We start from the raw sequence: 25,612 nt of genomic DNA, 5'->3' as shown, positions 1-25,612 counted from the left end.
GCTTGAACTACTTCAGTTGTGTGTAATGAATCTAAAAATATGAAAGGCTAATGTTTATCAGTACATTACAGAAAATATTGAATTTTATCACAATATGCTTTTTTTTTTTTTTTTTTTTTTTAGAAGGACTAGTACCGAAGTTACAGTTCATTTTTCGAGAAACTGGTGTGTCTTTTAATGTGACGACAACTGAAGCGGATGCAGCGTGCTCCACTTTAGCCAGTAGAGGCAAGCTTTGATTTTGAAGTGTTTTCCTCTTCCGTGGCGCAGGCAGCAAGCAAGAGAGCGCGCCGCCGGTGACGCGTCACTTGACTCCGCTGTGAAAGATGGCCGCGGTGGAGCGGGCTCAGGTCAGGGAAGGGTTCCGGATAGTTGTTCTGTGCGTATGCTGGTACACGGTCAGCTCGGGCGGCAACGTCATCAACAAAATAATCCTCAATGGTTTCCCGTACCCGGTCACGGTGTCCCTCTTTCACATTTTTTCAATTGTCGTCTTCCTCCCGCCGTTGTTGCGGGCATGGGGAGTCCCCAAAACAGAAGTGCCAAAGAGGCTCTACTGGTGGACCATTCTACCTTTAGCTTTCGGGAAATACTTTGCATCGGTCTCCGCTCACTTCAGCATATGGAAAGTGCCTGTTTCCTACGCGCACACCGGTAAGTAATCAATTTAAAGGGTAAGCGCTTGCTTTTTTGTGACTGACTGTCGGAGCTTCGTGTGGATAGCATCAGCTGACATTAGCTAGGCTAAATCTGGACTATATTTCACTCAAGCGTGGCCTTCATTTACGTCCGCTCCCCTGATTGCTTCAACAACAAAAAAATGTTTTTTTTTTATTAAGATAATGTTATACATTCCACGTAGTCTGATAAATTAGCCATATGGTGTTGCCTATGAATTTGAGTGCTAGCCAGCATAATAAATCTGATTGGTTGGAGAGATTTATTCAAACTTTTGATCAGTAATTTTATTTCCATGCAAAGTCTTGTTACTTATCTTGTATGTTAATCTACCTGTATCATGATGACAAATCACTAAAAACGAGCCCGTGTTGTGGTTTAAACTTTAAAGCTCAGCAAGGCTGGTGTGCCGATCAGCAGTGTTGTTAATCTTACTTTAAAAAGTAATTAATTAGAGTTACAAATTACTTCTCCCAAAAAGTAATTGCGTTAGTAACTCAGTTACCTGAATTTAAGAGTAATTAGTTACGTGGCAAAGTAACTGGTGATAATTTTCATGATTTTTTTTTTTTCTTAAAAAAAAACAAAAAAAAAACAGGTCCCACAATGTGAAGTTTAAACGGTTTTAGGGACAATTGGTCTTAGCCCAATTCTTTACCCTAAACTTAACCAGACACCGGGGTATTGCAAATATTGCGATAACTACATAGTAACCTTTGCTATGTGACGAAGTCATTTAATGTTTTGAATCAACCGTTAAAGTTGTTAAAATTGCTCCCGTTATTGCATTAGTTCCCTTCTGGCTACTTTCGACATGTGTAAGTTTTAAAACTGTTTCATTGTTTAAAGATAGATTTAAGTTAAGTTTTGCCGATTTAGGAGCATTTTAGATAAAAAGTTACTTAGGTTCGCTAGGAAGGTTTTCGACAACAGCCTTCCTGAGACGTCTACTGCTTTAAGATGGCGGCTGTTTACGAACGCATCTAGTTCTTTATACATTTTGCTAATGCCGCTGTGTCTGTCATTTGCAGTTAGTTCTGTATATATGTCATATCTACCGTAGCATCATGTGGGCGTAGTTTGTCGGCTATCGGTTATAGTCGGGTATTATTGGAGCCACTTAGAATAATAGCATCGCGTATGCAACGGCGTCACACTCCCTTGCCTCCTCCTCACTCCTGCTCTGCTCTCTCGTTTCCATGAGTCTGTCTTTCCCAGACTTTTCTCGCGTCAGTCAACCAACATAGTAATGCATAGTAACGCATGCCTTTTCTGCCTGAGTAACGGTAACGGCGTTGCCAAAATGAGAAAAGTAATTAATTAGATTACTCACTACTGAAGAAAATAACGGTTTTAGGTATGCCGTTATATTCTAACGGCGTTATTAACAACACTGCCGATCAGAGGTGAGTAGAGTAGGCAAAAATGTTTTACTCAAGTAAGAGTAGCGTTACATAAAAATAATATTACTCAAGTAAGCGTGAGAGTAGTCATCCAAAATATGTACTTAAGTACAAATAAAACAGTATTTGATGAAAAGAATACTCTAGTAATCAGTAACATTGTGAGTAACTGCTTATGTTGTTTTTTTTTTTTTTTTTAAACAATGCTTTTTTTCTCAGCAAAAAGGTATCTATATGAACTGTTATTATTATACTGTACTACAACCTAAAGTATACTCAAGTTAAAGTATTTGGTGAAAAGAATACTCAAGTAACATGGTGAGTAAGTGCTTACAATGTTTGATTAAAAAAAAAAAAATTAAACAATGCTATTTTTTTCTCTGGACAAAGTTGTCTATATGAACTGTTATTATACTGTACTACAACCTATTACATGAACACATTAAGACAATGAAATTTAAAAAAAAAAAAAAAAAATCATTCCGGCGAGAGAGAAAAAAAATCTGCAGAACTTAAGTATTATTCGTCCAAAGAGCAAGAGTACTCTCTAGTGGAGGAAATAGTTCCTAGTTTGAATAGTTTAATCCGATTATGAAATTAAAAGGACCATATCTCCGGTTTTCCGTGGTCAATCGGTGCCAAATAAAAACTAAGAGAGAGGTTAAAATCCACGCTTTCGAGTCATGTTGTGGGCAGTGCTCTATGTCAAATGCTTAATTTTTTACGGTGCTTTAAAGACGCCATATGATTGAACAGGCCGGCGTGATTATAGAACGTGAAGCTTGAGTCTGATTGGTATAATCGAGTCTTGTGATTATTGTTGTGACGTCTCATTGGTGAAACTGGTAGAGCTACTGTTGCCATTGCTGGAAAAAAGTAAACTCTAGTATGTAGAATAAAGAAAAAAGTAACAACTACTAGTGCAGCCCAAAGTAGCGGAGTAAGAGTAGTGTTTCTTCATTACAAATCTACTCAAGTAAAAGTTAAAAGTATGGCTTAGTAAAACTAAGAAGTACATTTTTCTCCAAAACAAGTAAATGTAACTGAGTAAATGTAACGCGTTACTGCCCACCTCTGGTGCCGATTTGTTTCTGTCTTGACTTCACCACCGTTCTAATGTCAGGACCAAGGTGCATGATGGCAACGAAGTTCTTTGGCACCAAGATGGTGGAAAACCACTATTTTTTTACTCAGTAAAGCTCCTCAACTCACCTTGGTCAGCACCTTTTATCATGCATCCCAGCAAAAAGAATGTTTAATTAACTGGAAATAAAGAGATTTCTCTGATGAGTAGCAAATAGTGGAGCAAGATGTAAATAAAAGTCACTACTTGAAGGAAGTGGCTGCCTGTTTTAGGGACAGGCATTTTATCCATGCTTGTGCTATTTTAGCGAATCAAATGAAAATCTTGTGATGCCAACTGTACCCAAAAGCAACTAGACTTGAGCTGGTCAGTGGCTATAATGCATGCATCCATCCATCCGATGATGGTAATGAGTATTATGAAGAAGTTGACAGAGGAATATTCCTTAAGGTGTTATTCAGAAAAAAAATGTATTCCGTTGTACTTATCTGAGAGGTAATGACGTTCAGTGTTACACAAGAGGTTTTCCATCAAAAGTGTCTTATGTTGTATGTTCCTATGCTTTGCAATGGTTTAAAACCAAACTATTGCACAAACAGTTCCTCTTTCTTCCTTGCTTGTGTTATATAATAATGTTGTATCCTAAAATATTGTTCCTAGTTGTATCTGTTGCATTTTGTTGTCTTGAAGTTGAAACAGTTTTGATGACATGTACCGATAAGGAAACGTAACTGGCCAACTTGGGCATTTGGTAAAACATTTTATACATTCATCAACTTGGAATCCTGGCCATAGCTAGTCCGACCAAAATTATCACATTTGTCAATGTTATCACAACGTTGTAAAAAGGAATAGAAACGAGTCAAATCTAACATAAAGCATTGCAATACTATATTTAGACCACAATAATACTGTATTTGTAGACATGTCCCTCCTTTTCGTACTGTTTTCGCACCATTCATTATTTCTCACCCACCAAAAAAAAAAAAAAACTTACACTTTACTGTTGTATTTGTGTTGGAGTAGAGCCTGGTAGTTTACATTGTGAAAGATCATCTCTGTGTCATTTTCACGACTTTCACGACAGCAATTTATTAATTCTTTCTTTTTAAATCTCCAATGCAGTTAAAGCCACGATGCCAATATGGGTTGTGCTCTTGTCAAGGATCATCATGAGGGAGAAGCAAACTACTAAGGTGAGTATCTTCGATTCAAGCAGCAAGGCTTTCCCTCTTTAAGTCTGCACTCCTTCAGCAGTGGTGACGTGGCACTGTGTGCGACTGTACTGCTGCTCGTATTACATTACAGGCATGAGCGCTTCTAGGGTCGGGGAGGGGGGCTGTAGATCAGCTGAGGTGTTTTTATCTCTTCTTGTGAACATTCCTAATGTCAGTTCTAGGGTCAGTCTTAATTTTATTGTTGAAAGGATGGTTTTGTGGGTGAATTCTATAAAGACTCATACACACCCGCACACACTCATATAGACACAAAGTCACATTTTCCTTAATCTAGGCATGTTTTTTTCTCGATGAAATGTGCTTACCCGCAATTAAAATGGGTTAGTAGTTATTAACTCGTTAAAGCTTTTCAAATCAAACATAATTCACGCGATGAAGTCCCATCCCTACTTTGTATGCTTTAAGTTTAGAATGCATGTTTTCTCGTCTAACACACTGACGTGAAGTACTGGTATGATTAGCTACTCATTTACCAATATACAATCGATAACCTTAACAGCTAGTCCTTTTACCTCTCCTTTGTACTAAGACTTTCAGTGTCAATTCAAATACAGACTGATTTCGCCATATTGTGTGGATGAATGTGATCTTTTGATAGTTGCATCTTACATCCGTGTGTCATGTTTACTTTGCACTCCAGTGTTCACACAGGCTGGGAATGTAGCTGAATACTGTATGGTGCCTTAGTCCACATGAGTCCAAATAAAAAAGTAACATTTAGTGCAGGGGTCCCCATACTTTTTCCTATGAGGGCCACATAACTTTTGCCTTCTCTGATGAGGGCCCGGGGTCAGTTTGTAACAGAAAAAGTGTGACGATTGCAGGAGTGCCTAAATGTAAAAATTTATTGTTTTTCAGAAGGCCACTAACCCTTTCTGGATTCTTCACGGAACAAAAGTAAATAAAATAAAAATAATAACATAATATAATATAATATAATAATAACACTATTAATTAAATAGATAATAACCAAATAACCCTTTCTGGGTTCTTCACAGAAAAAGCCAGGAAATAAATAACACAAGTTAAAAAAAAAAAAAAAAATTGTTCAGGGGGCCGGACCAAATGTGGAGGCGGGCCGTATCCGGCCCGTGGGCCGTAGTTTGGGGACCCCTGATTTAGTGCAAAAAAAAAAAAAAAAAAAAAATCAAAAGTACAACAAATAAGATAGAAGTATAGAAAATATAAAAATGTTGAGCACTGTAGCTAGTATGAGCCTATTAAGATATTTAAAGTTAAGATAATAAGATATTTAGTCTTTTGGACGATAATACTTACTCTCAGTCATATTTTAGTCATTTCAATATGTGTTTGCCTTTTTCTAGTTTTTGGTAACTTTTTTTTAATACTTTCGTCTGTAAAATTCTAAAGTTTTATTTAAAAAAAAAAAAAAAAGATTTCCTACCATTTCAAATGAACATTGACAGACGACCACATATTGTCGCATCTAAAAATCTATCACCAACTTGGTGATAATACAAACTCAGTCGGAAAACGGTACAATTTTCAATTACCGTAATTTTCAAACTATAAGGCCCACCTGACTATAAGCCGCAACCCAGAAAATTTTACACACAAACGACATTTGTTCATTGATAAGCGTCACTGGACTATAAGGCGCAGGTGTTCTCACTGTATTATGAGATATTTACACCAAAATATATTAACCAGTAAAACAGCGGAATCATAAGACTGTCATAAGACCAAAAATAACCACCATGAAGCTAATTGAGTCGAAGCTTCATTGCTTCAAGAAGCTTCATTTGGCCATGACTGCTCACTTGAGGGAGACAGTCAACCTTTTCTGCCACCTGCAGTCAACACTGTTGTCATTCACCATGCCTCTTAGCATGCATTGCAGTGTTACAGATGTAAATAACAATCAAAATTCACGGCACGTCAAATGAGCGACATAACCAGACACTGGTACGATACAGGCTAACTGTACGTAAAATGTCACACAAATGTGAACTTATGATGGAAAGAATGGCGCATTTTTGTCTCGTTCTCGTCCCGTCAGACGAAAACTAGCACTCGTCATTGTCATGAAAAGATGTACGTCGACGAAATGTTTCGTGATCGTCATCGTTGACGAAAACAACACTGTTCCATTGAAATAAAAAGTTAATCATATTCGTTGATACTTTTACTAGCATTAATGGCAGTAGACATCCAATCCATTTTGACTGGGAAATTTAATTTTGAATTAAAAGATAACTTGCAGATTGTAAGATAAAACTGCTGCCAAAGTAGATAGGACATCTTTAGCCGTCAGTGAGTTAGATAACACAAGTCAAAATGTTTTTGGCCACTTAATATTATAATTCCTACTTGCTCAGTGGTTTTCTTCCTCAAATATCTCAACTGTGCTTTGTTGTTGCATCCTCTGATGTATGTACGGTCGCCATGGAAGGTGTACGTATCTCTGATCCCCATTATTGGCGGAGTGCTGCTAGCCACAGTGACGGAGTTGTCCTTCGATGTTTCGGGCCTGATCAGCGCTCTGGCTGCCACGCTATGCTTCTCTCTGCAGAACATCTTCTCCAAAAAGGTAGATGTACGGAAATTGTAGACATGTGTAAAATTTCATGATGTAACTTTTGTATAGAGCGTGGACGTGTGTTTTTCCTCAAATTTTCCACCAGACTGCTTTATATCAGAATCGTCAAGTAAGAATGCAGATACGAGTTTAAATTAAAACCAGAACTATGATGCATTTCCTTCTTCTCACATGGTTTTTCTTATCCCAATTCCTTCTTCAGGTTCAATAAAATCGTGAGGATTTCCGTGTAAACAAGTTTTATAGGCCGTTTTTCTTTAAGAGTGTTTTATAAGGACTTCATTGTCTTCTAGGTGTTGCGTGACACACACATCCACCACCTGCGGCTTCTTAACATTTTGGGCTTCAATGCTGTTATATTCATGCTGCCCACCTGGGTGCTGGTTGACCTTTCGGTCTTTCTGGTTAATGATGATCTGGTACGAATTAGCTCTTTTTTTCCCCCTCTTTGCTTTTTACCCAATGATCTGACCACCGTCTCGTGCTGTCCTCGCAGTGGGACATGTCGGGTTGGACCAGAACCGTTGTTCTACTGCTCATCAGTGGTTTCTGCAACTTCGCTCAGAACGTCATCGCCTTCAGCGTGCTCAATCTGGTCAGTCCGCTCAGCTATGCCGTGGCTAACGCGACCAAGAGGATCATGGTCATCAGCATCTCACTATTTATGCTCCGCAACCCGGTCACACTCACCAATGTGCTGGGCATGATGACGGCCATAGTCGGGGTCTTCCTCTACAACAAGGTGAGTCACCTGACTACACTCTGGATGCATTCCTGACTAACATCAAGGCACTTGCTTTGCATGCATGCATAATGTGACTTGAATTCTTTGTCATTTCAATTGACTCGCCAAAAGCAAAATATACTGTAGACTAGAAGAGCTGTGGACCCTTTGCCCAGTGTTTTTAATCTTACTTTAAAAAAAGTAATTAATTGCAGTTAGAAATTACTTCTCCCAAAAAGTAATTGCGTTAGTAACTCGGTTACCTGAATGTAAGAGTAATTAGTTACTTGGCAAAGTAACTGGTGATAATTTTCATGGTTTTTTTTTCTCAAAAAAAAAAAAGAAACAACCAAAAAAAAAAAAACATGTCACACAATGTGAAGTTTAAATGGTTTTTGGGACAATTGGCCCTAGCCCAATTCTTTACCCTAAACTTAACTAGACACAGGGGTATTGCAGATATTGTGATTCTAGATAGTCACCTTTGCTATATGTGGAAGTCATTTAATGTTGTGAATCAACTGTTAAAGTTGTTAAAATTGCTCCCATTATTGCATTAGTTCCCTTCTGTCTATTTTCGACATGTGTAAGTTTTGCCGATTTAGGAGCATTTTAGATAAAAAGTTACTTAGGTTCTCGACAACAGAGCCTTCCTGAGAAGTCTACTGCGTTAAGGTGGCGGCTGTTTACAAACGCATCTAGTTCTTTATTATACATGTTGCTAATGCCGCCGTGTCCGTCATTGGCATCTAGTTCTGCATATATGTGATAGCTACCGAAGCATCATGTGGGCGTAGTTTGTAGGCTATCGGCTACAGTCAGGTATTATTGGAGCCACCTCGCATAGTACATTGTAGCATCGCGTTTGCAACGGCGTCACACTCCCTTGCCTCCTCCCAACTCCTGCTCTGCTCTCTCGTCTCCGTGAGTCCGTCTTTCTCAGACTTTACTCGCGTCAGTCAGCCAACATAGTAACGCTTAGTAACGCACGCCTTTCCCGCCTCAGTAACGGTAACGGCGTTGCCAAGATGAGAAAATAGTAATTAATTAAAGTAAAAAGTAATTAATTCGATTACTCACTACTGAAGATTAAAACGCCGTTAGTAACGCCGTTATTAACAACACTGCCTTTGCCCAAGCAAAAAAATTCAGAGCTCTGCTACATTTAGTGGAATGGGCACTCTACCTTTACCCTCATGAGCCAAAATGTTATCACTCTTTTCTCATCATATGACTTCCAATGCAAATTAGCTGTTATCAAGTTACTGATAAATTCCTTTTCTGATCTCTGTGACATTTGACTTGATTAACCCAAAACTAAATCCTCTTCTGTTTTATATTACAAACATATCCTGAACACAAACCTACAGACCTAAGGAACCATATACAGGTAGTCCCCAGGTTATGACGTACTCGGCTTACGTGATTTCGACATTACTTATCTTGGTACAGGAAGCGTACAGCAGGTAATACTAATGGCATGCGAGTAAGAGCAGATGTACACACAAAAAAATGTATTTGCGCACACGAAGAAGAGCACATTTGTGGGTAGTGACAGCTCCCACGAAGAAGCCGTGCAGCTGAGTGAGAAAGGGGACAGATTACAGACCTGCAAACCTGCGCGCACATTTGCTTATGAAGCATCCACAGAGGCAACACCTGTGTATAACACCTTTTGTACTGTTTATTGTGCGGTTTAAATTGTGGTCGAATACTTGGGGCGAGTTTATGTGATTGTTTTTGATGATGCACACGTTTGTGTGGATTGTTATTGTTCCATCAGCAGCTAGTTATGAATGCAAATTTAAATTGCTGATATTGGAGATGAAACAGATTAAATTTCATTTTTATTTTAGTTTGATTCTGCAAGTGTTGATGTCATGAGCAGCTGAATAAAGTCAGCAAACCACACGGATGTCTGACATCGTCATTTCAGAGCTTAGCTCGCTGTCTGTCTAGGATTTAGCTCCGACATGTTGGTGACGACAGAACAATGACGTGTTAAAGCGTTAAATCCGACTCGCGTGGAAATTCGGGTTACGTCACCAGCGTAGGAACGGAACTTGTTCGTAGCCTGGGGACTACCTGTACCGTATTTTCAAGACCATAAGGTGCACCTAAAAGTCAAAAATCTTTCTCCAAAATGGACCGTGTAGCTATTTTGTTGGCTGAGTACCAAAATGTCTGTCTGACTGAGCAATTTTTAAAAAGGCGGACGTAAGTGAGAGCGGCATGAGAACCTCAAAGGGAGGAGGTTGTGTGTCTCAGGGGGCGTGCCCCCAGTAGCTATAAAGTGTGAGTGTGTACGTTAAGACTATCAACATTGGGAAGGAAACCTGCCGCATTTGATGGAGATGTAGCCCAGCTGTTCATTTCGGATACAGAAGATGAGGACTTTGATGGATTTGTGGATTAAGATTGATGTCTGTACCACTGTTGTTTTTGGCAGCCCTTTTAATTTTCGTCTGTCTTTTCGACGAAAATACTTTTTAGTCTTTGTCATATTTTAGTAATTGCAAAATGTGTTCGTCTTCGTCTAGCATCAACGAAAACTCGGACAGATTTAATCTAGTTTTAGTCGATAATTACTCAAAATATGTTCGTCTGTAAAAAGTTTTAGTCCATGATAAATAAATAAATTTAAGGTTTCCAACAATTTCAAATGAACATTGACAGACGAGCACATAGTTGTAGAGCTGGGGTGTCCAAACTTTTTGCAAAGGGGGCCAGATTTGGTGTGGTAAAAATGTGGGGGGCCGACCTTGGATGACGTCCTTTACGTAGAACAATATATTTAAGCAAATTTTAGCAAGCCATTCTGTGTGTCACATTTTCTTTATTATTTTTTTTAATTAATAATTTCAACAATCTCGCAACTAGCCTTTGTGGCGTTCTCTTTTGACTCTCGGGCTCTTTCGAAATACTGCTGCTGTGAAATTAAACTAGCTTCAAGTTGCTTCAATTTCTTGCTGCATATCTTCCCTATAATCTTGTCGTACATGTCAGCGTGTCTTGTTTGGTATTATTGCCTCATATTGAACTTTTTAAAAACAGCTACTGTCTCTTAGCAAATAAGGCAGACCGAGTTGTTGCATATTTTAGTGAAGAAATAGTCCAATTTCCACCTATCCTTGAAGCGTCGGCCGTCGCAGTCAACTTTCTTTTTTTTTTTTTGTTGATTGTCACCATTTTAGAAAATTGGAAGTAAAGGGTCACACGGGGTAATGTTGCTTAGAGTGCTGCTGCCTTTTCGTGGGTAAATGAGGAGCAGCATTTAGTGTGTAAAGCTACTACATATGCTGGTAGCAGCACTGCTGACCAATTTACCGTATTGGCCCGAATATAAGACGGCCCTGATTATAAGACGACCCCCTCTTTTTCATGACTCAAGTTTGAAAAAAGACTTTTTGAGCACCAAATTAATTTTTATTCAGAAAATAATTACAGTACATCTGAAACAAATGATTACAACAATATATTTCAGAGAAAAAGCATGTTATTTTGCCTCATTCAAATCTTAATATCTGAACATTTAAATATGTAAACTAAATTGCAATCACATTTGTAAATGAATGGCTTCTGGTTTTTGAAATGTAAATAAACCAATCTATTGTGATAAAACAACAAAATAGCAATAACTGCATCAACCATCAAAGTGAAGTCTAACTGTAATTGTAGTCTTGAAACAAATCTGAATAAGGAACAACATTGCAATAAAATAATGCATACTGGTTAAACTTGAAAGTAGCTGAGATCTGTCATGACAGAACATTGCTTCAATGCTTTTTCAGTCTTATTTCAATGCAAAAAACACCGTCTTATATTCGGGCCAATACGGTGTGCGGGCCAGACGTAATTGATTTTATGACAGAGGCTGGGGGCCAGATGAAATTTGACCGCGGGCCGCATTTGGCCTCTGGGCCGGACTTTGGACATGTCTGTTGTACAGTGTACAAGGACATCACCATCTTTTTGATGACAATACACACTCAGCAGGAAAACAGTACATTAATTTTAATGAATTAAACTCACCGGAATGCTACAAACTGTATGTAAAAAGTTTTCCTAGAGTTTAAGACGACGCTCACCATGCTAATGCAAAAGCTATGCTAACGCTACAAGTTACATTTAGTGTGTGTTGAACACTCAGCAAATGCCTTTAAAGGCTAAATCAACACGGCATATCTAGCCAAGATAAGAAAATACATATAATACTGATACATGTGTTACACAGGGGATGGTGAGGCTCAGTGATAGAGTAGTTGTCCCCCAACCCAGAGGTTGTGGGTTCGATTCTCTGCCCTGATGAACTCACCTAAGTATCCTTGACCAAGATACTGAACCTACACCTCAGTTTCAGTTTATTCGCACATCAACAAATACAGTACATGATCATACGCTAGCAGTTCACATGTTAAGGTGGGCGAATCGGACACTCCAAAGAAGCTATTCAAAGCTTTTAGCAGGGGCCCAGTTAGACAAAACACACATACACACATGCACACACACACAATTAACTGTGGGCAATTTCAAAATTTTGGTTACATTGGATTTGATAAGAGACACCAGTAGTATTGTTCAAAGAATCAGCATATTATATATACATTGCTAGGAGATGAGTTTTGAGTTTTTTCTTAAAGATGGAGATGGAGTGTGACATTTTAAGTGTTTCATCCAGTTCATTCCAAATCTGTGGTCCTTTGCACACAATGCTAAAACTTGTACACTTTAGCCTTCATTTTTTTCCTGTGATTTGATGTTTTCTTCTGGTAGTGTATGTGTGTTGAGGAGTACAGACTGGGACGAGGTCACCTAATTTATAATTTAGTCTATAGATAATCTTATACATTACACAAGCATTTTGGTAATAGTTGTGGTAAGCCTCAGGAGGTGGTGGCGGTGAAAAATTATTTTAGTTGGAGCATTAAACTCAGACCATGTTAGGGCACGTATAACTTTTTTCTGTAGTATTTCAAGCTTTTTTAAATAAGTTGGATATGTGTTGCACCATATGACATTACAGTATTGTAAGTGTGGTGCTGCGTCACCAGTAGGTGGATGGCGATGTAGTGTGAAGTGCTTTGAACGCCTTGAAAGGTAGAAAAGCGCTATACAAGTATAACACCATTTACCATTTACACAAAATGAGCCTGGATTGGACACACGCTTACTCCCCCGGCTGGTGAGTAAGTGTGTAGGGCGGGGGGACGGCGCAGCACGTCACATGAATGATACGACCAAGCACTGCTACGATATGTGCTAACTACACACAAGATAAGAAAATGTCACACATTGTGAATGTATGACGGAAACTACGGTGAATTTTCATCTCGTTCTCGTCTCGTCAGATGATAACTGGCATCATTCTTGTTTTGTTTTCGTTGTCATTGTTTTGATAGACATTTAAAAATGAATATTTTTTTAAATTGAAAAACAAGCAATTGGAATATAAAATAATATGTTTTGTCCTTTTTTTTGTTAAAAAATGTATTTAAAAAAATTTTATTTGAAAAATAAAGACCTTAGCAAACAATTTAAAAAGTGTTTCTTTTCCCCCCCTATGCGTTTTTTTTTTTTTTTTTTTTTTTATTAAATAAAATTATCATCTCGTTATTTTTTAGTGTCCCAAGACAGTTTTTTAGCTCACCACATCATCGTCATGAAAAAATTGTTGGTTGACAAAATATTTTCATTATCGTCATTGTTGACGAAAACAACCCTGGTGAGTAGTTTGTTAAATTCTTTAATAAAGTACAGTTGAACTCGGTTTTGCTCCCACTGCCTTTAAAAAAAAAAAAAAAAATACACCAGCGTGCATGCAAGAGCACATGCTGGCATATGTTTTTCATACGCCCAATAATCCTGTGCGTCTTGTGTGTGTCGGTTAAATACACATTTTTTTTTTTTTTAAAAACCTCAAAAATATTACCCAAAAATGAGACTTTGTCTTTTAATATGGTGTGCCCTATGGGCGCGAAAATGCGGTACATAATCGCAGCCTTTTCTATAGTTTTAACCAACTGGCAAAAGTAAAAAGTATCTGATCATTTTGTTATTTGTTTTGGGAATGGAAATTCACATTTTTGTTGCTGTTGTAGTATGAGATTGAATTTCCATGATGAAATTTTACGTTCTGATTAAAATTACAAAATGGGAGGGAAGAGGCAAGCCATAGGATTAACAATGATTAATTTGACTTTAATGTTATTTTTTTGTTTTTGTTTTGGTAAAGATGCATTATCTTGTCGATTGTGACAGTATGTTGAAACTACAACAAAATCCATCAATTGAACCATCAGGGGGGCAAACAAATTTACAGTATTTGGATTTTGTAGGTCTACTGTTACCCCATCTGACTTGGAAGGCGCAGTATCCCTTCTCATTGTTCAGAACCAGTTTGTGAACATTTCATTTCTTTGCGTTGTCTATTTAGACCTTACTGTACCAACTTTATGGGGCTACACCTTCCTAACCAAGTTATACAGTTCTGAATCATAGGTCACTGATTGAAATATGGAGTGATATGCTTTGTGTTGTTCCTTGTAGGGGGGGAAAAAAATCATTTCTTCCTTCACTCATACTCTTACAAATTTCTAGATAGCATACTGGACTGTCTCAGAAAATTAGAATACACAATATTCTAATTTTTTGAGACAGTCCTGTGTATATATACAGGACTGTCTCAGGAAATTAGAATACACAATATTCTAATTTTTTGAGACAGTCCTGTGTATATATACAGGACTGTCTCAGGAAATTAGAATACACAATATTCTAATTTCCTGACTGTCTCAGGAATTAGAATACACAATATTCTAATTTCCTGACTGTCTCAGGAAATTAGAATATTGTGTATTCTAATTTCCTGAGACAGTCCTGTATATATACACAGGACTGTCTCAAAAAATTAGAATATTGTGTATTCTAATTTTCTGAGACAGTCCAGTAAACCTGACTAATAAAATCAAATTCAGTCTTTTGGACTATTCTCCAATCTCCATTTCCTAATTTTCATCCATGCCTAAAATGAATTTGAAAAAAAAAAAAAAAAAAATCTTGCTCTTTTTTTTAGAGGAACACACAAATAGGAACATAAAAAAGCACTTGTTTTGTTTCTTTGGCTGCCAGTAAAACCAAAAAAGCAAAGAATACATAATGTTTAAGACGCAGGTCTCAAACTCAAGGTCCAGGAGCCAGATCTGGCCCGCCATGTCATTTTGCGTGGCCCACGAATGTCAATTGACCCCATGTTTCTCATTAAAATTTTAAATCAAATTTCTGTTGTCCTAAATACAAGCGCAAGAACTACAGAAATCCCAATTTTTCCCCTCTTTAATTTTTCAAATACTTTTAAAAATAAATAATTGAATAATATGACAATTAAAAATAAAATAAAAATGACTGTTTTCTGCTTTTAAATTTTAAAATTTAAATGTGAAAAACAAAGACTTTATCAAACAATAAAGTATTTTTTCCCCTTTTGCGATGTTTTTTTTAATTGAAAAATAAAACTAAAAAGAACATATTTCCTGTTAAGAGGCTCAAAAAAGGATTTGGACACAATTTCAGGTCAACAATGTCTCTAAATAGTTCATCATCTGTCAAAATAGTACACGACTTGAACCTTCTGCTGGACAACTAAAAGACAAAGAGCAACGAACCGTCTCTCTTTCCCTCTCGCTCTGAAAAATAACTTGGACACAGAAGAGGACCCAAAGCGTGACAGCTGGGTTCCTTCCTGTCTCATACACAAATTCATTTTCGAGTCTTTTGAACAGGAGTAAATCTGTTTCAGTAACTTCAGCTGCATCCATCATAAAGTTGTGCGTGCGTCCATTAAAGGTGTCCAGGCGGTAAACGTGCCTTGAAATTCGTTCCGCTACTAGCGGCTGTCATTACGTTGTTAGGGAAAATCATCGTTTTTGAACATTTATGAATTGTAATCGAATAGTCACGTGTCGAATCTTGATGCATCTAATAAGATTTTTTTGGCACACCGCTAGTCTGCCTCCACTGTTTTAAGAACTGATCAGTCAATTTGTAAATATAATTATCCTAATCCTTTCCCCAACAGGCCAAGTATGATGCAAACCAAGAGAAGAAAATGCTACCAAGCAGCAAGCAAGACCTGATGACCTTTGACAACCCGGTGTTCCAAAAGCATCAGGCCAACGGCTCGGTGCCTTTCTCCCACACGACACTGCAGCAGGAACACAGTTGGAACAACGTGCTGACCGACCACTTTCAGTACAGTCGTCAAACCTACACGACAAACTCCAACAGCAACCACCACCAGTATGTGGTGTAAAAGACGAGGCCGTCCTCTGCTCGGGCTCGCCCTCGTATAGACGTTAGCGTGTGTGTAGACGCCATCCCAGCAGCACTTCGTCACACATGAGAGACTGTTCCACACAGGAAGAGCGGGACATCATTGACATGACCTCTCCCATGCTTCTCCGTGTCAAAACCTTGCTGATTTTTACAATCTGTTACTTCAGTTCATGCTCTTTAGAGTGGCCGGACACGCAGCAACACTCGGATCAGATATTTTCATTGGCGCACACAGCATAGAGTTGGATATTTTTATTTTCTAAAGGAGTGATGTCATCTGCAACTGGGACCTCACACACAACGTCTGTCATGTTACTTTTGGTAACAAACAAAAACATAGTGCAAAGCCTTAATATTTAGGTTTTAGGTATTTATTTTTCTTGCGAAAGAGACGGTTGAAATCCAACATTCTTGAAATATTCACGTCTCAAAAGAGCCCATAAAATATTGGGACATCAAGTTTTTCCCACTCCGACTGACACACAGAAAGCAATCATATCTATTGTATTATAATTTGATTAGCATTAAGTGCGAGACAGAGTTCTGATCTGCAGAACGGTCAGTGACCACTCTCTTTTCTTATAATGCTCCAATCGGTGTCATCATTCGTATACATGTTTGGAAAAAGCAAAGCTTCCTTGTAAAATAGGTACACAGCTGCAAATTACAAAGGTTTTTTTTGCCTCATCTTTCCAAGAAAACCATCATTTTGTTGAAAGTGAGATCAAATTGTCAATGTGAATCAGTCTTTTACGTGGGTTATTTTCATATTGATCAATAATATTTATGCATTATCAATGCTTCTCAGGCAGACAAGGATATCCTCTGTCCTGTCAGGCAAATTATAAGCCTGCCACCAAAGTTTGTCATATTTCATTTTTTTCCTCTTAAAAACTGTCTCTCGTTTGCACATTAGAACAAAATGTTCTGTTGAGAGGGTAGACTGGTATGAAATGTCCTCTAATAGTCACTGGATAGATGTGTAAAGGAAGCAGAGATTTTCTTTGTGCAATAATCAACTGAACTGCCAACCCAGATGGATAAAAAGATTGTGCTCAATTTCAGTGTCAATAAAACCAGACATCGGTCTTGTATTTATTAGAAATTGACACTGAGCATTATAATGCAGCAATATACTGTAAAGGGCGCTCCCAAGTTTTTCTACTGTAGTTTCTAATTCTCGATGTCAATTTGTGGGGTTTTTTGTTTTGTTTTGTTTTTTGTTTATGTAATCTTGCATCATCAAGGAAGTCAAACTTTTCAAAAAAAATAATGTGTGTTGGGTTGATATTTGGAGATTACCAAATATGATTTGCTGGAGTTACTACTCTGTTGTTTTACGTGTCTGCTGTTGCTGCTGCAGTTTAGGGCTTGAATGTTTGCAAAACCTTTTAACAATCAATTCTAGCCATCTTTTAATATGTCATTTGTAGTATGTTTTTGTTTTTATGTCTCATGAAATTCTCTCGTGGATCTGCTTTTCATTGGAAATAATGATTATGTGAGCAATCTGACTCATGCATAGCAGAAAGACGAGCAGAGCTTGTTCAAAATCAGCCTGGAAAATAACAAACTAAAAGGGAATCGTATTGTTAGGGGGAATGTCAACACTCTACATTTAGTTTGCATTGTTGTAGATGCAAGGAGACGCCACATTTTAACCATAAATGCATTTTGATAACTTTGAAAATGTCAGGCATTAAAGGGGAAGCGTCAACGAGTAAACTTTCAGCCAATCATCAACTAAATAAAAGCTCTCTAGCAGACAGCTTACTTTAAATATTTAGCAACATATTTATTCCCAGTTTTAAAACATTTCTACCTGGATGCCAGTGTGCATAATTCTCACAAGCAGATCAAAATCGTAGCTTCATTGACTTATCAGAAATTCATATTTGACTTGTATATTGTTGCTTGATGGTGATGCCAAAAGAAAAGGGTAACAGGACAGACCTCACTTTTTCAGTAAAGTTCATCCTGTACCCTTTGAATTTTCTTTCTCAGCATCAAGTTTAAGTCAAGTTGACCGTCATAAAAGAATCGGTGAACTTAGATAACGGCTCATAGAACAAAAGTTGCTCACTGGGATGTACAGTGCGTCTGAACGGGGATGGATTCTTTGTAAAACTTGTACGATTATTTTATGAGTTTTTACTTTGCTAATGTTAATAGATTTTTATTTATGGTTGTCAAGGTACAAATATGTTTTGCAGCAGTGCAGCTATGAGCAGTTGGCTCTGCTTCTGATTAAAAGAAATGCTATTTTTAAATGTTGAAAAACAATAAAATAGAATACTGGACTGTACCAAATGTCTCCTCGGTTACTGTAAATGCATTTTCAATGTTGGTGCAGCAGCAAATGATACCAATTTTCAGGTTACACACTAGACTACACACAGTAAAACAGAGCTACACAATGGAATGCAATCTGATTCACGCTGTTGTAAAATATTTTACAATTCAGTTAAACCATGCATGATAATGATCTTCACCCAAAACTAAGCTGAGTGCATTGCCACTTTGAAACAAATAGGCAAGATCACACGGTACAAATACTGTTTTATTTAAAAAAAAAAAAAAAAAAAAATGGATGGAAAAAAAAATTATATAAGAATGTCCATAATTGGCCATGACCCTCCAGTCTTTATTTTCTTTTAACATTGTAATCTTGAGATCATGCCTAATGCATGGTGCAAGACAGGAATTTCAGAGTCTAATCTTATTTTAATGCAGTTTAAATTACATAGACTGAGAAACAGCACAGGTCATATAGTTCCCACCAAATGACAATCCTAAAGATGTTGGAATTATATAATGTTCTTGTTTTCCGAGTTCTAATTATGACTTTCAACATCAGCATTCTGAACAATCACCTTGATTCTCAACTACCGACAATGAACAAAGTGATAAACTAGATGAGGAGTGTTGTGATAGGGAACAAATAAATACAGTACTTAAAATTAGAACCAAGACAATTCTATAGGAGACAGTGGAAGACACAAATAAATACTTAATCCTCTGTTATTATACTCAATAGTGTTCTTAAACATCAAAGACACGAACACTGTAAAAACAAACAAACAAACAAACAAAATACTAATCCAATCCATTGTGTAACTCACCCTTGTCCTAATTCAGATGAGAAAGCAGTTCAGTGGAGGAATCAGAATGCTAAATCCTGATGCTCATGTGAATCATTTGACTGAAAGCCTGACTGTCCTTGTTATGTTCAGGATAAAATAGACGCTCTTGTTTTGTGAATTTGCTGATGCTGTGAGTTTGACATCGCTTGGATAGGCTTAGTATTCGGCGAAACAGAGACCTCCTGAGGAGGATGTAGATCCAGGGGTCCAGGATGGGGTTGACGGATGCGATCCGGATGGCTGCTAAGTCAGCTTCAGGGTCATTTTCCAGCATGAAACGGTTGGTGAACACACGGACCTGGAAGAGAAAAGCATTATGCTTTAGGAGCCACTGACCGTGATATCGATTATATTTCAATGGAACACCTCCATATACTGCTACATTTTTAATGTGGTCGTTTTGTGTGTGTGTGGGTGGGTGTGTGTGTGTGTTTGTGTATTATTATTATTATTATTTTAATTTCAGCAGGAAATAGTTTTACTTTCATATGTTATTGTTACAGCTATTTTTAGAAGTACTGTCATGTTATTTTTACGCATATTTACACAGTTAACTTGATGAAATGAGTGGTGAATGATCAAGTTTTAGCCTCACTCATGATGCTTTCAAAAGAATGCACTGGCAAAAAGCTTAATCAGCCAGAATGTGTGGCTCACTTGACTATGTATTCCACAGTTAGGAGACCCAGGTTTGAATCCATCTTGGATGTACGGGAATTTTAACCCAGGTTACATGTATATACACTTAAAATCACCAATACATGCAAATGCAAGTGAAATTGGTTGACTTGAAATTTCAATTTCTGCTGACTTTTTTTTATTTCTTTGCACTGGTCTTACCAAAATCCAACAAATCCAGCATCAGTGCCCAGCTGCATTGTACTAGTATATGCTGGTTTTCTTTAGCAAGGTTTGTTTAAGGCCGCATGTATCATTTGCCTCTTTGTCTAGTTTTTGTATTGCTGTGCCAACTTTAGTGTGTTTCTTGGGGTCAGTGTGTATTTCTGTTTTCATTCATTTTATTTTATTTTATTTCATTTTTTTTTTTTTTTTTTAAATAACATTGCATTGTTGTATGTATTCATTTATAACTGCAAAAAATAATTTAAAAAATTACAATGATGATTAATATTTTTTAAAGTATATATTAATAATTGTAAATATTAAAGTATTTTTTTAATGATCAAAAATACACACTTGCCCTATAAACCATTAAAGGTCAGTGTTTAAAAAAAAAAAAAAAAAAAAAACGAAATTAAGATTACCAAAAATAGTCACTTACTCTATGAAGGGTCAAAGGTCTAAGTGTCAAGTTTAGAATAGCTGTCCACTGTAGTGACCACTGTTTTTGAAAGGGTTAACCAAGGGCATAGGTTTGCATAGGGAATGTAGGGACATAACACCACCAACTTTTGAGGATGCTCAAATTGTCCTCACCAACTTTTAAGCAACCTTATTTGCATTATATAATGAGTTCAGTTATATAGGTATTTTAGATCGTCTGACCCTACCGTTCCTAAGTGTATGACAGTATTTTCATTATGTTCACACTTGCATTTACCCCTTCACACCCGCTGAATGTGCTGGTCCACCCCCCCACCCCCCCCTTTAAACGCACGTTAGATTGGCTAATGACTTGATCCCCGCCACCCACACACAGAGGCCCGACACGGACAACATGTTGAAAAAACGTCACCTCCTCCATCCCCTTTGAAAACAAGTGATATTAGAAGTATTTTTTTCAGTCAGCAGCAGTCACTGTAAGTAATGTTAAAAGACGTCAATGTTGTGGAGTTGGGGAACACACCACTAATTTGGTACAGAAAGTCCAACCTGCATCAGAGTTAGCATAACATTAAACTGTGAACTTGCTAACTGGCAAAACTCAATTAGGAAGCAGCTTAGAGAGGTGTCCGCCTGTATGTGTTTTCTACTGTTAACATTAATTTAGCTGTGAAAAATGTAATGAACCGAGGTTTACCCCCTGCTCCCCAATTTTATTTTATTTATTTAGTCTTAAAGTAGCCCAAAGGAACTTTTTTTTTTTTTTTTTTGAGTTTGGCTGTGGTTGTGGACAAAAACAGCAGTGTTTTACCTGAAGGAAGGCTCCATTTTTATTTATTTTTATTATTCCCTGACTATAGTTTTTCAGTTATATTTATTAATTTACTTAGACGGACAAACGTTTATTTTTTTTGCAGTCCTGGATAGTTAAGAGATTATTAACGAGTTTGTATTTATTGTGTATGTTAATGTAATTTATTTTCAAATATTGCAATTTTAAATTTGCTGAAATAAAATCCAGACATTTATTCTGGAAGTTTTTATGTTGAGGAAAAACCTACGCCCTTGATACAGTGGCATGAAAAAGTATCTGAACCTTTTGGAATTTCTCACATTTTTGCATAAAATCACCATCAAAAGTGATCTGATCTTTTTCATTTTTTCTTTTTCATAGGTTTTCATATTTTAATGAGGATGGTATGCATACAATGACAGTAGGAAGAGGGAAAATAAGTAAGTGAATCCTCAGCCTAAGGAGACATAAAGAGCAATTGAAACCGATTTTTACCAAACAATTTAAGTCAGGTGTGAGCCCAATCACTAATGAGTGGTTTAAAGCTGCCCTGCCCACTATAAGGCACAGACTTGGTAAGAATTGTCTTGATAAGAAGCATTGTCTGATGTGAATTGCATGGCTCAGTCAAGAGCTGTCTGAAGACCTCCGGCCAAGGATTGTTGATTTGTATAAAGCTGGGAAAGAATACAAAACCATTTCTAAAAGTCAATCGACAGTCAGAGAGGTTGTCTACAAATGGAGAGAGTTTGGCACTGTTGCTTCTCACCCAAGGAGTGGCCTTCCACCAAAGATGACACCAAGAGTTCAGCGCAGAATACTCAGAGAGGTAAAAAAGAACCCTGTGTAAAACTATGGCCAAGAATGGTGTTCATGGGAGGACTCCACGGAGGAAGCCACTGCTGTATATAAAAAAACAATGTTGCTCGTTTAATGTTCGCATAAAGGCCCTTGGACACTCCACACTTTGGGCAAAATATTTTGTGGACTGATGAAACCAAAGTTGAATTGTTTGGGAATAACACACAACGTCGTGTGTAGAGGAAAAATGGAACAGCTCACTAATATCAACACCTTATCCCTTTTTTGCATTACTGGATAGTTAAGAGATTATTAACAAGTTTGTATTTATTGTGTATGTTAATGTAATTTAAGTTATTTTCAAATATTGCAATTTTAAATTTGCAAAAAAAAAAAAAAAAAAAAATCCAGGCTTTTATTCTGGAAGTTTTTGAAATGTTTCTTTTAAAGATGTCCCGATCGATCGGCGTCCGATCACGTCATTTTCAAAGTATCGGAATCGGCAAAAAAATATCGGACATGCCTTTTTTTAATATATAAATATATTTTATTTAAATCGCTTTCTAATTGTATTTAACGTTACAGAATAAATGTCTTACACTCATCCAGAGTAGTTTTGGCTTAAAGTAGGGCTATCAAATTTATTGCGTTAACGGCGGTAATTAATTTTTTAAAATTAATCACGTTAAATAATTACCACATGCGCTGCACGACCCACTCACGCATTGTCGCGTTCAATCTATAAAGGCGCCGTTTTACCTATATATATAGCTAAAAGCCAGTGTATAATGTGTAGAGAGAATATTGACAGCGTTCGGAGCCTTTTTTTATTTGGCTAAAGCCTTACTATCCCTCTCTCAGCAATTAAAAATATCGTGAGAGGCAATGTGGGGAAGAAAGATAGTAGTTGATCATTTTCTAAACACCTTATGTTCTTTCCCAATGCAGAGAAGATATATCAATTGGTGCCCCTATGCACAGTCATGGTTGCACTTCCCATCATGCATTTGGGCAGAACAGTTAAATGGGTGCAGTATCATTTACTGAAAGCTCAACCAATACACTAGATGGCAATATTTAGTCACAATATACAAAGTCACATTTATCCTTTAAGAATTACAAGTATTTCTATCCGTGGATCCCTCTCACAGAAAGAATGTTAATAATGTAAATGCCATCTTGAGGATTTATTGTCATAATAAACGAATACAGTACTTATGTACTGTATGTTGAATGTATATATTCGTCCTAGTTTTATTCATTTTTTTCTTAATGCATTGCCAAAATGTATATGATCGGGAAAAATTATCGGGAATGATTGGAATTGAATCGGGAGCAGGAAAAAAAAGCAATCGGATCGGGAAATATCGGGATCGGCAGATACTCAAACTAAAACGATCGGGATCGGATCGGGAGCAAAACAACATGACCGGAACAACCCTAGTTTCTTTAGTAGGTTTTGAAAACAAAGGTTTGAATCGAACGGTGATATCACCTGACCCATTATACTGTACGTGAAAGTTTGTATAAATCAATACAGATTTATTTTGCATTGATCATTTAGCCTATCAATTAATTATTTGTTAGAAATGGGGATGCCGCTCTACTTACCACGAGCGGAGCCGAGCAGGCCAGAACCACGAGCGAGGTCATCACCAGCACGGTCATAATTTGTATCTCGGCAGCGGAGGAGAGCGCCCTCCACCTGTCTTTTATGCTGCTCCTGCAGCTGTCGGTCGTCCTCCTCACGCTCCTCCGACGCATGAGCAACAGTGCGCCGCACACGGCCACGTTGAGCGCGGTGGTCCCCACGATGAGCATCACGCTCACCGCGCCGTACAGAACTGAGTACACCGCGGCAAGGGGCTCGGGGGTCCTCAGGTCGATAAAGCACCAGGTTTCAGAAGGTTGCAAGTTGCTCTGCACCGCGCCCATCACCGGGAGGCAGCAGAATAGGACGTTGGTGACGTACATGAAGATCAGGAAGATTTGCGCGAAACGGCGGTCCACTCTCCACCGCCGGTACAAGTAAGGGCAGCAGATAGCCAGGTAGCGCTCCGCAGCCATAGCGCAAATGATGCTCAGGCCAGTAAGACCGAAAAAGAGCAGCAAGAAAGAGTGAAAGTCGCACAGGGTCCCGCCTTGCAGCACCTGTCGGTCCAAGTAGTTGGCGATGGTCAGCGGGCTGGCCAGACACGTACCCAACAAGTCGGTCACTGCCAGCCCGCACACCAGAGTGTAGAACGCAGAACTTTTCCTCTCCTGTCTCGATAGGGACAGAACGATGATTGCTATTATATTCCCGACGGCGCCCCCAGCAAACATTAATATCGGTAAAGCCATTCTTTCTGTCCAGCGGTCAACTGGCAAAGAATCATTTCTGGAGACAAAGGTGTGCGTAATATTCGGACTCCTCGTGACCGAACGCAGCAGAAAGCTCGCGTTTGAGAGCATCATGGCTCGAGGTGGACTTGAAAACTTAGCACTGAGTGCAATGAGGCGCCAGTGGTGATTTCTGTCTTCACGGTTCCACTAAGGCAGGTTTACTGCGTCTTCACGTGACTAGGACACTGCTGGCTTTTCGAGGCTACCTCCTATCAGTCTACTGATTGGACGAGAAAACCGCTGGGCTTTCCCCTATTCCGGTTTATTTCGTCACCCGCCACGATGACGTCACTCCGCATCCGCTTCTATCGTGGTTTTGGCAACCGACGCATGGACCATAAAGCGACTTCTCACCAGATGGCAAAGCGTACAGATTTTATTTTGTGGTATAAAAAAATCTGCAAGTCTTTTAATGGCCAAGGGACATATTTTGCTTTGAGAAACATGTTATTTTTGGTACTTATAGCAAAAATAACTGCAGTGGTCATCTCAGAAAAAAAATAACCTAAATATTTTGAATAATTCGTATTTTTATATATCCTAACGATCATGGAAATTGAAATACATAAAATGCAACCTTCCCGACTGTCCCTAAATGGGTGCATTGTGCCCCTAAAATTGGCAGAACATGAAAAACATTTTTTTTTAATGTACGAGCTGTATATTTGCCGATTTTTGTGTATTTTTGTGTATGATTTTTGATTGCATTGTTAGTGACAACCCGTGCTGGGAAAGTTAATTTTCTACATGAACGACAGTCGTTTTTCATAGTTAATGTCGACCAGAACTCACCGCGATAAGTGAAAAACCACAAAGTAGCGCTTTTTTGTGTGTTCCCATAGGCGGATTTTGACTTTTTGGGCAGGGGGGCACAACATGTTGATGACCCCAAAACGCAGTGTCAGCAATAAAAAAATATTTATAACAAAATAGAATAGAATAGAATGCCTTTATTGACATTACATAAAGTGTCATGAGATTCAAAGCTGCCCCATGGAGTGCACACACACGCAAAGAATAAATAATTAGAAATAAATAAAAACACAATATAAAAAAAGACTTGTAATAGTGCTTAGGACAGCTATACTTTTCGCCAAGATCGTCAGCCATTGAATATGGTACGCCCGCTGGTGGCTTGCCAATGTAGTTATCCTCGTCAAAAATTGTGGGCGGAGTCACTGCGCTGCA

The 25,612-nt window shown here is 38.0% G+C and overlaps 2 protein-coding genes across 2 annotated transcripts; one reads left to right on the top strand and one right to left on the bottom strand.

Moving 5' to 3' along the window:
- Nucleotides 1-269: 269 nt before the first annotated feature.
- slc35e1 (solute carrier family 35 member E1) lies at nt 270-18,461 on the top strand. The gene is made up of 6 exons (XM_057842085.1): nt 270-654; nt 4,291-4,361; nt 6,817-6,954; nt 7,257-7,382; nt 7,460-7,705; nt 15,762-18,461. The coding sequence occupies exons 1-6, from the start codon at nt 327-329 to the stop codon at nt 15,993-15,995; spliced, it is 1,143 nt and encodes a 380-aa protein (XP_057698068.1). The 5' UTR covers nt 270-326; the 3' UTR covers nt 15,996-18,461.
- A 190-nt stretch (nt 18,462-18,651) lies between these two features.
- On the bottom strand, nt 18,652-24,552 carry LOC130919159 (prostaglandin E2 receptor EP4 subtype-like). The gene is made up of 2 exons (XM_057841643.1): nt 23,651-24,552; nt 18,652-19,459 (listed from the first exon to the last, which is right to left on the bottom strand). Exons 1-2 carry the CDS (start codon nt 24,494-24,496, stop codon nt 19,190-19,192), a joined length of 1,116 nt encoding a protein of 371 aa, XP_057697626.1. The 5' UTR covers nt 24,497-24,552; the 3' UTR covers nt 18,652-19,189.
- Between the last annotated feature and the right edge of the window lie 1,060 nt (nt 24,553-25,612).

This window comes from Corythoichthys intestinalis, chromosome 7, assembly GCF_030265065.1.
Source record: "Corythoichthys intestinalis isolate RoL2023-P3 chromosome 7, ASM3026506v1, whole genome shotgun sequence".
Lineage (NCBI taxonomy): Eukaryota > Metazoa > Chordata > Actinopteri > Syngnathiformes > Syngnathidae > Corythoichthys > Corythoichthys intestinalis.
This window is presented reverse-complemented; position numbering and strand designations above follow the sequence as displayed.

Bases quoted from the DNA above. Each gene is read 5' to 3' on its own strand.
- slc35e1 (XM_057842085.1), top strand. From the start codon at position 327: ATGGCCGCGGTGGAGCGGGCTCAGGTCAGGGAAGGGTTCCGGATAGTT. The intron at 4,362-6,816 runs GTGAGTATCTTC...TCGCCATGGAAG, and splicing joins GGGAGAAGCAAACTACTAAG to GTGTACGTATCTCTGATCCC. The intron at 7,706-15,761 runs GTGAGTCACCTG...TTTCCCCAACAG, and splicing joins GGGTCTTCCTCTACAACAAG to GCCAAGTATGATGCAAACCA.
- LOC130919159 (XM_057841643.1), bottom strand. From the start codon at position 24,496: ATGATGCTCTCAAACGCGAGCTTTCTGCTGCGTTCGGTCACGAGGAGT. The intron at 19,460-23,650 runs GTAAGTAGAGCG...TTTCTCTTCCAG, and splicing joins CCTGCTCGGCTCCGCTCGTG to GTCCGTGTGTTCACCAACCG.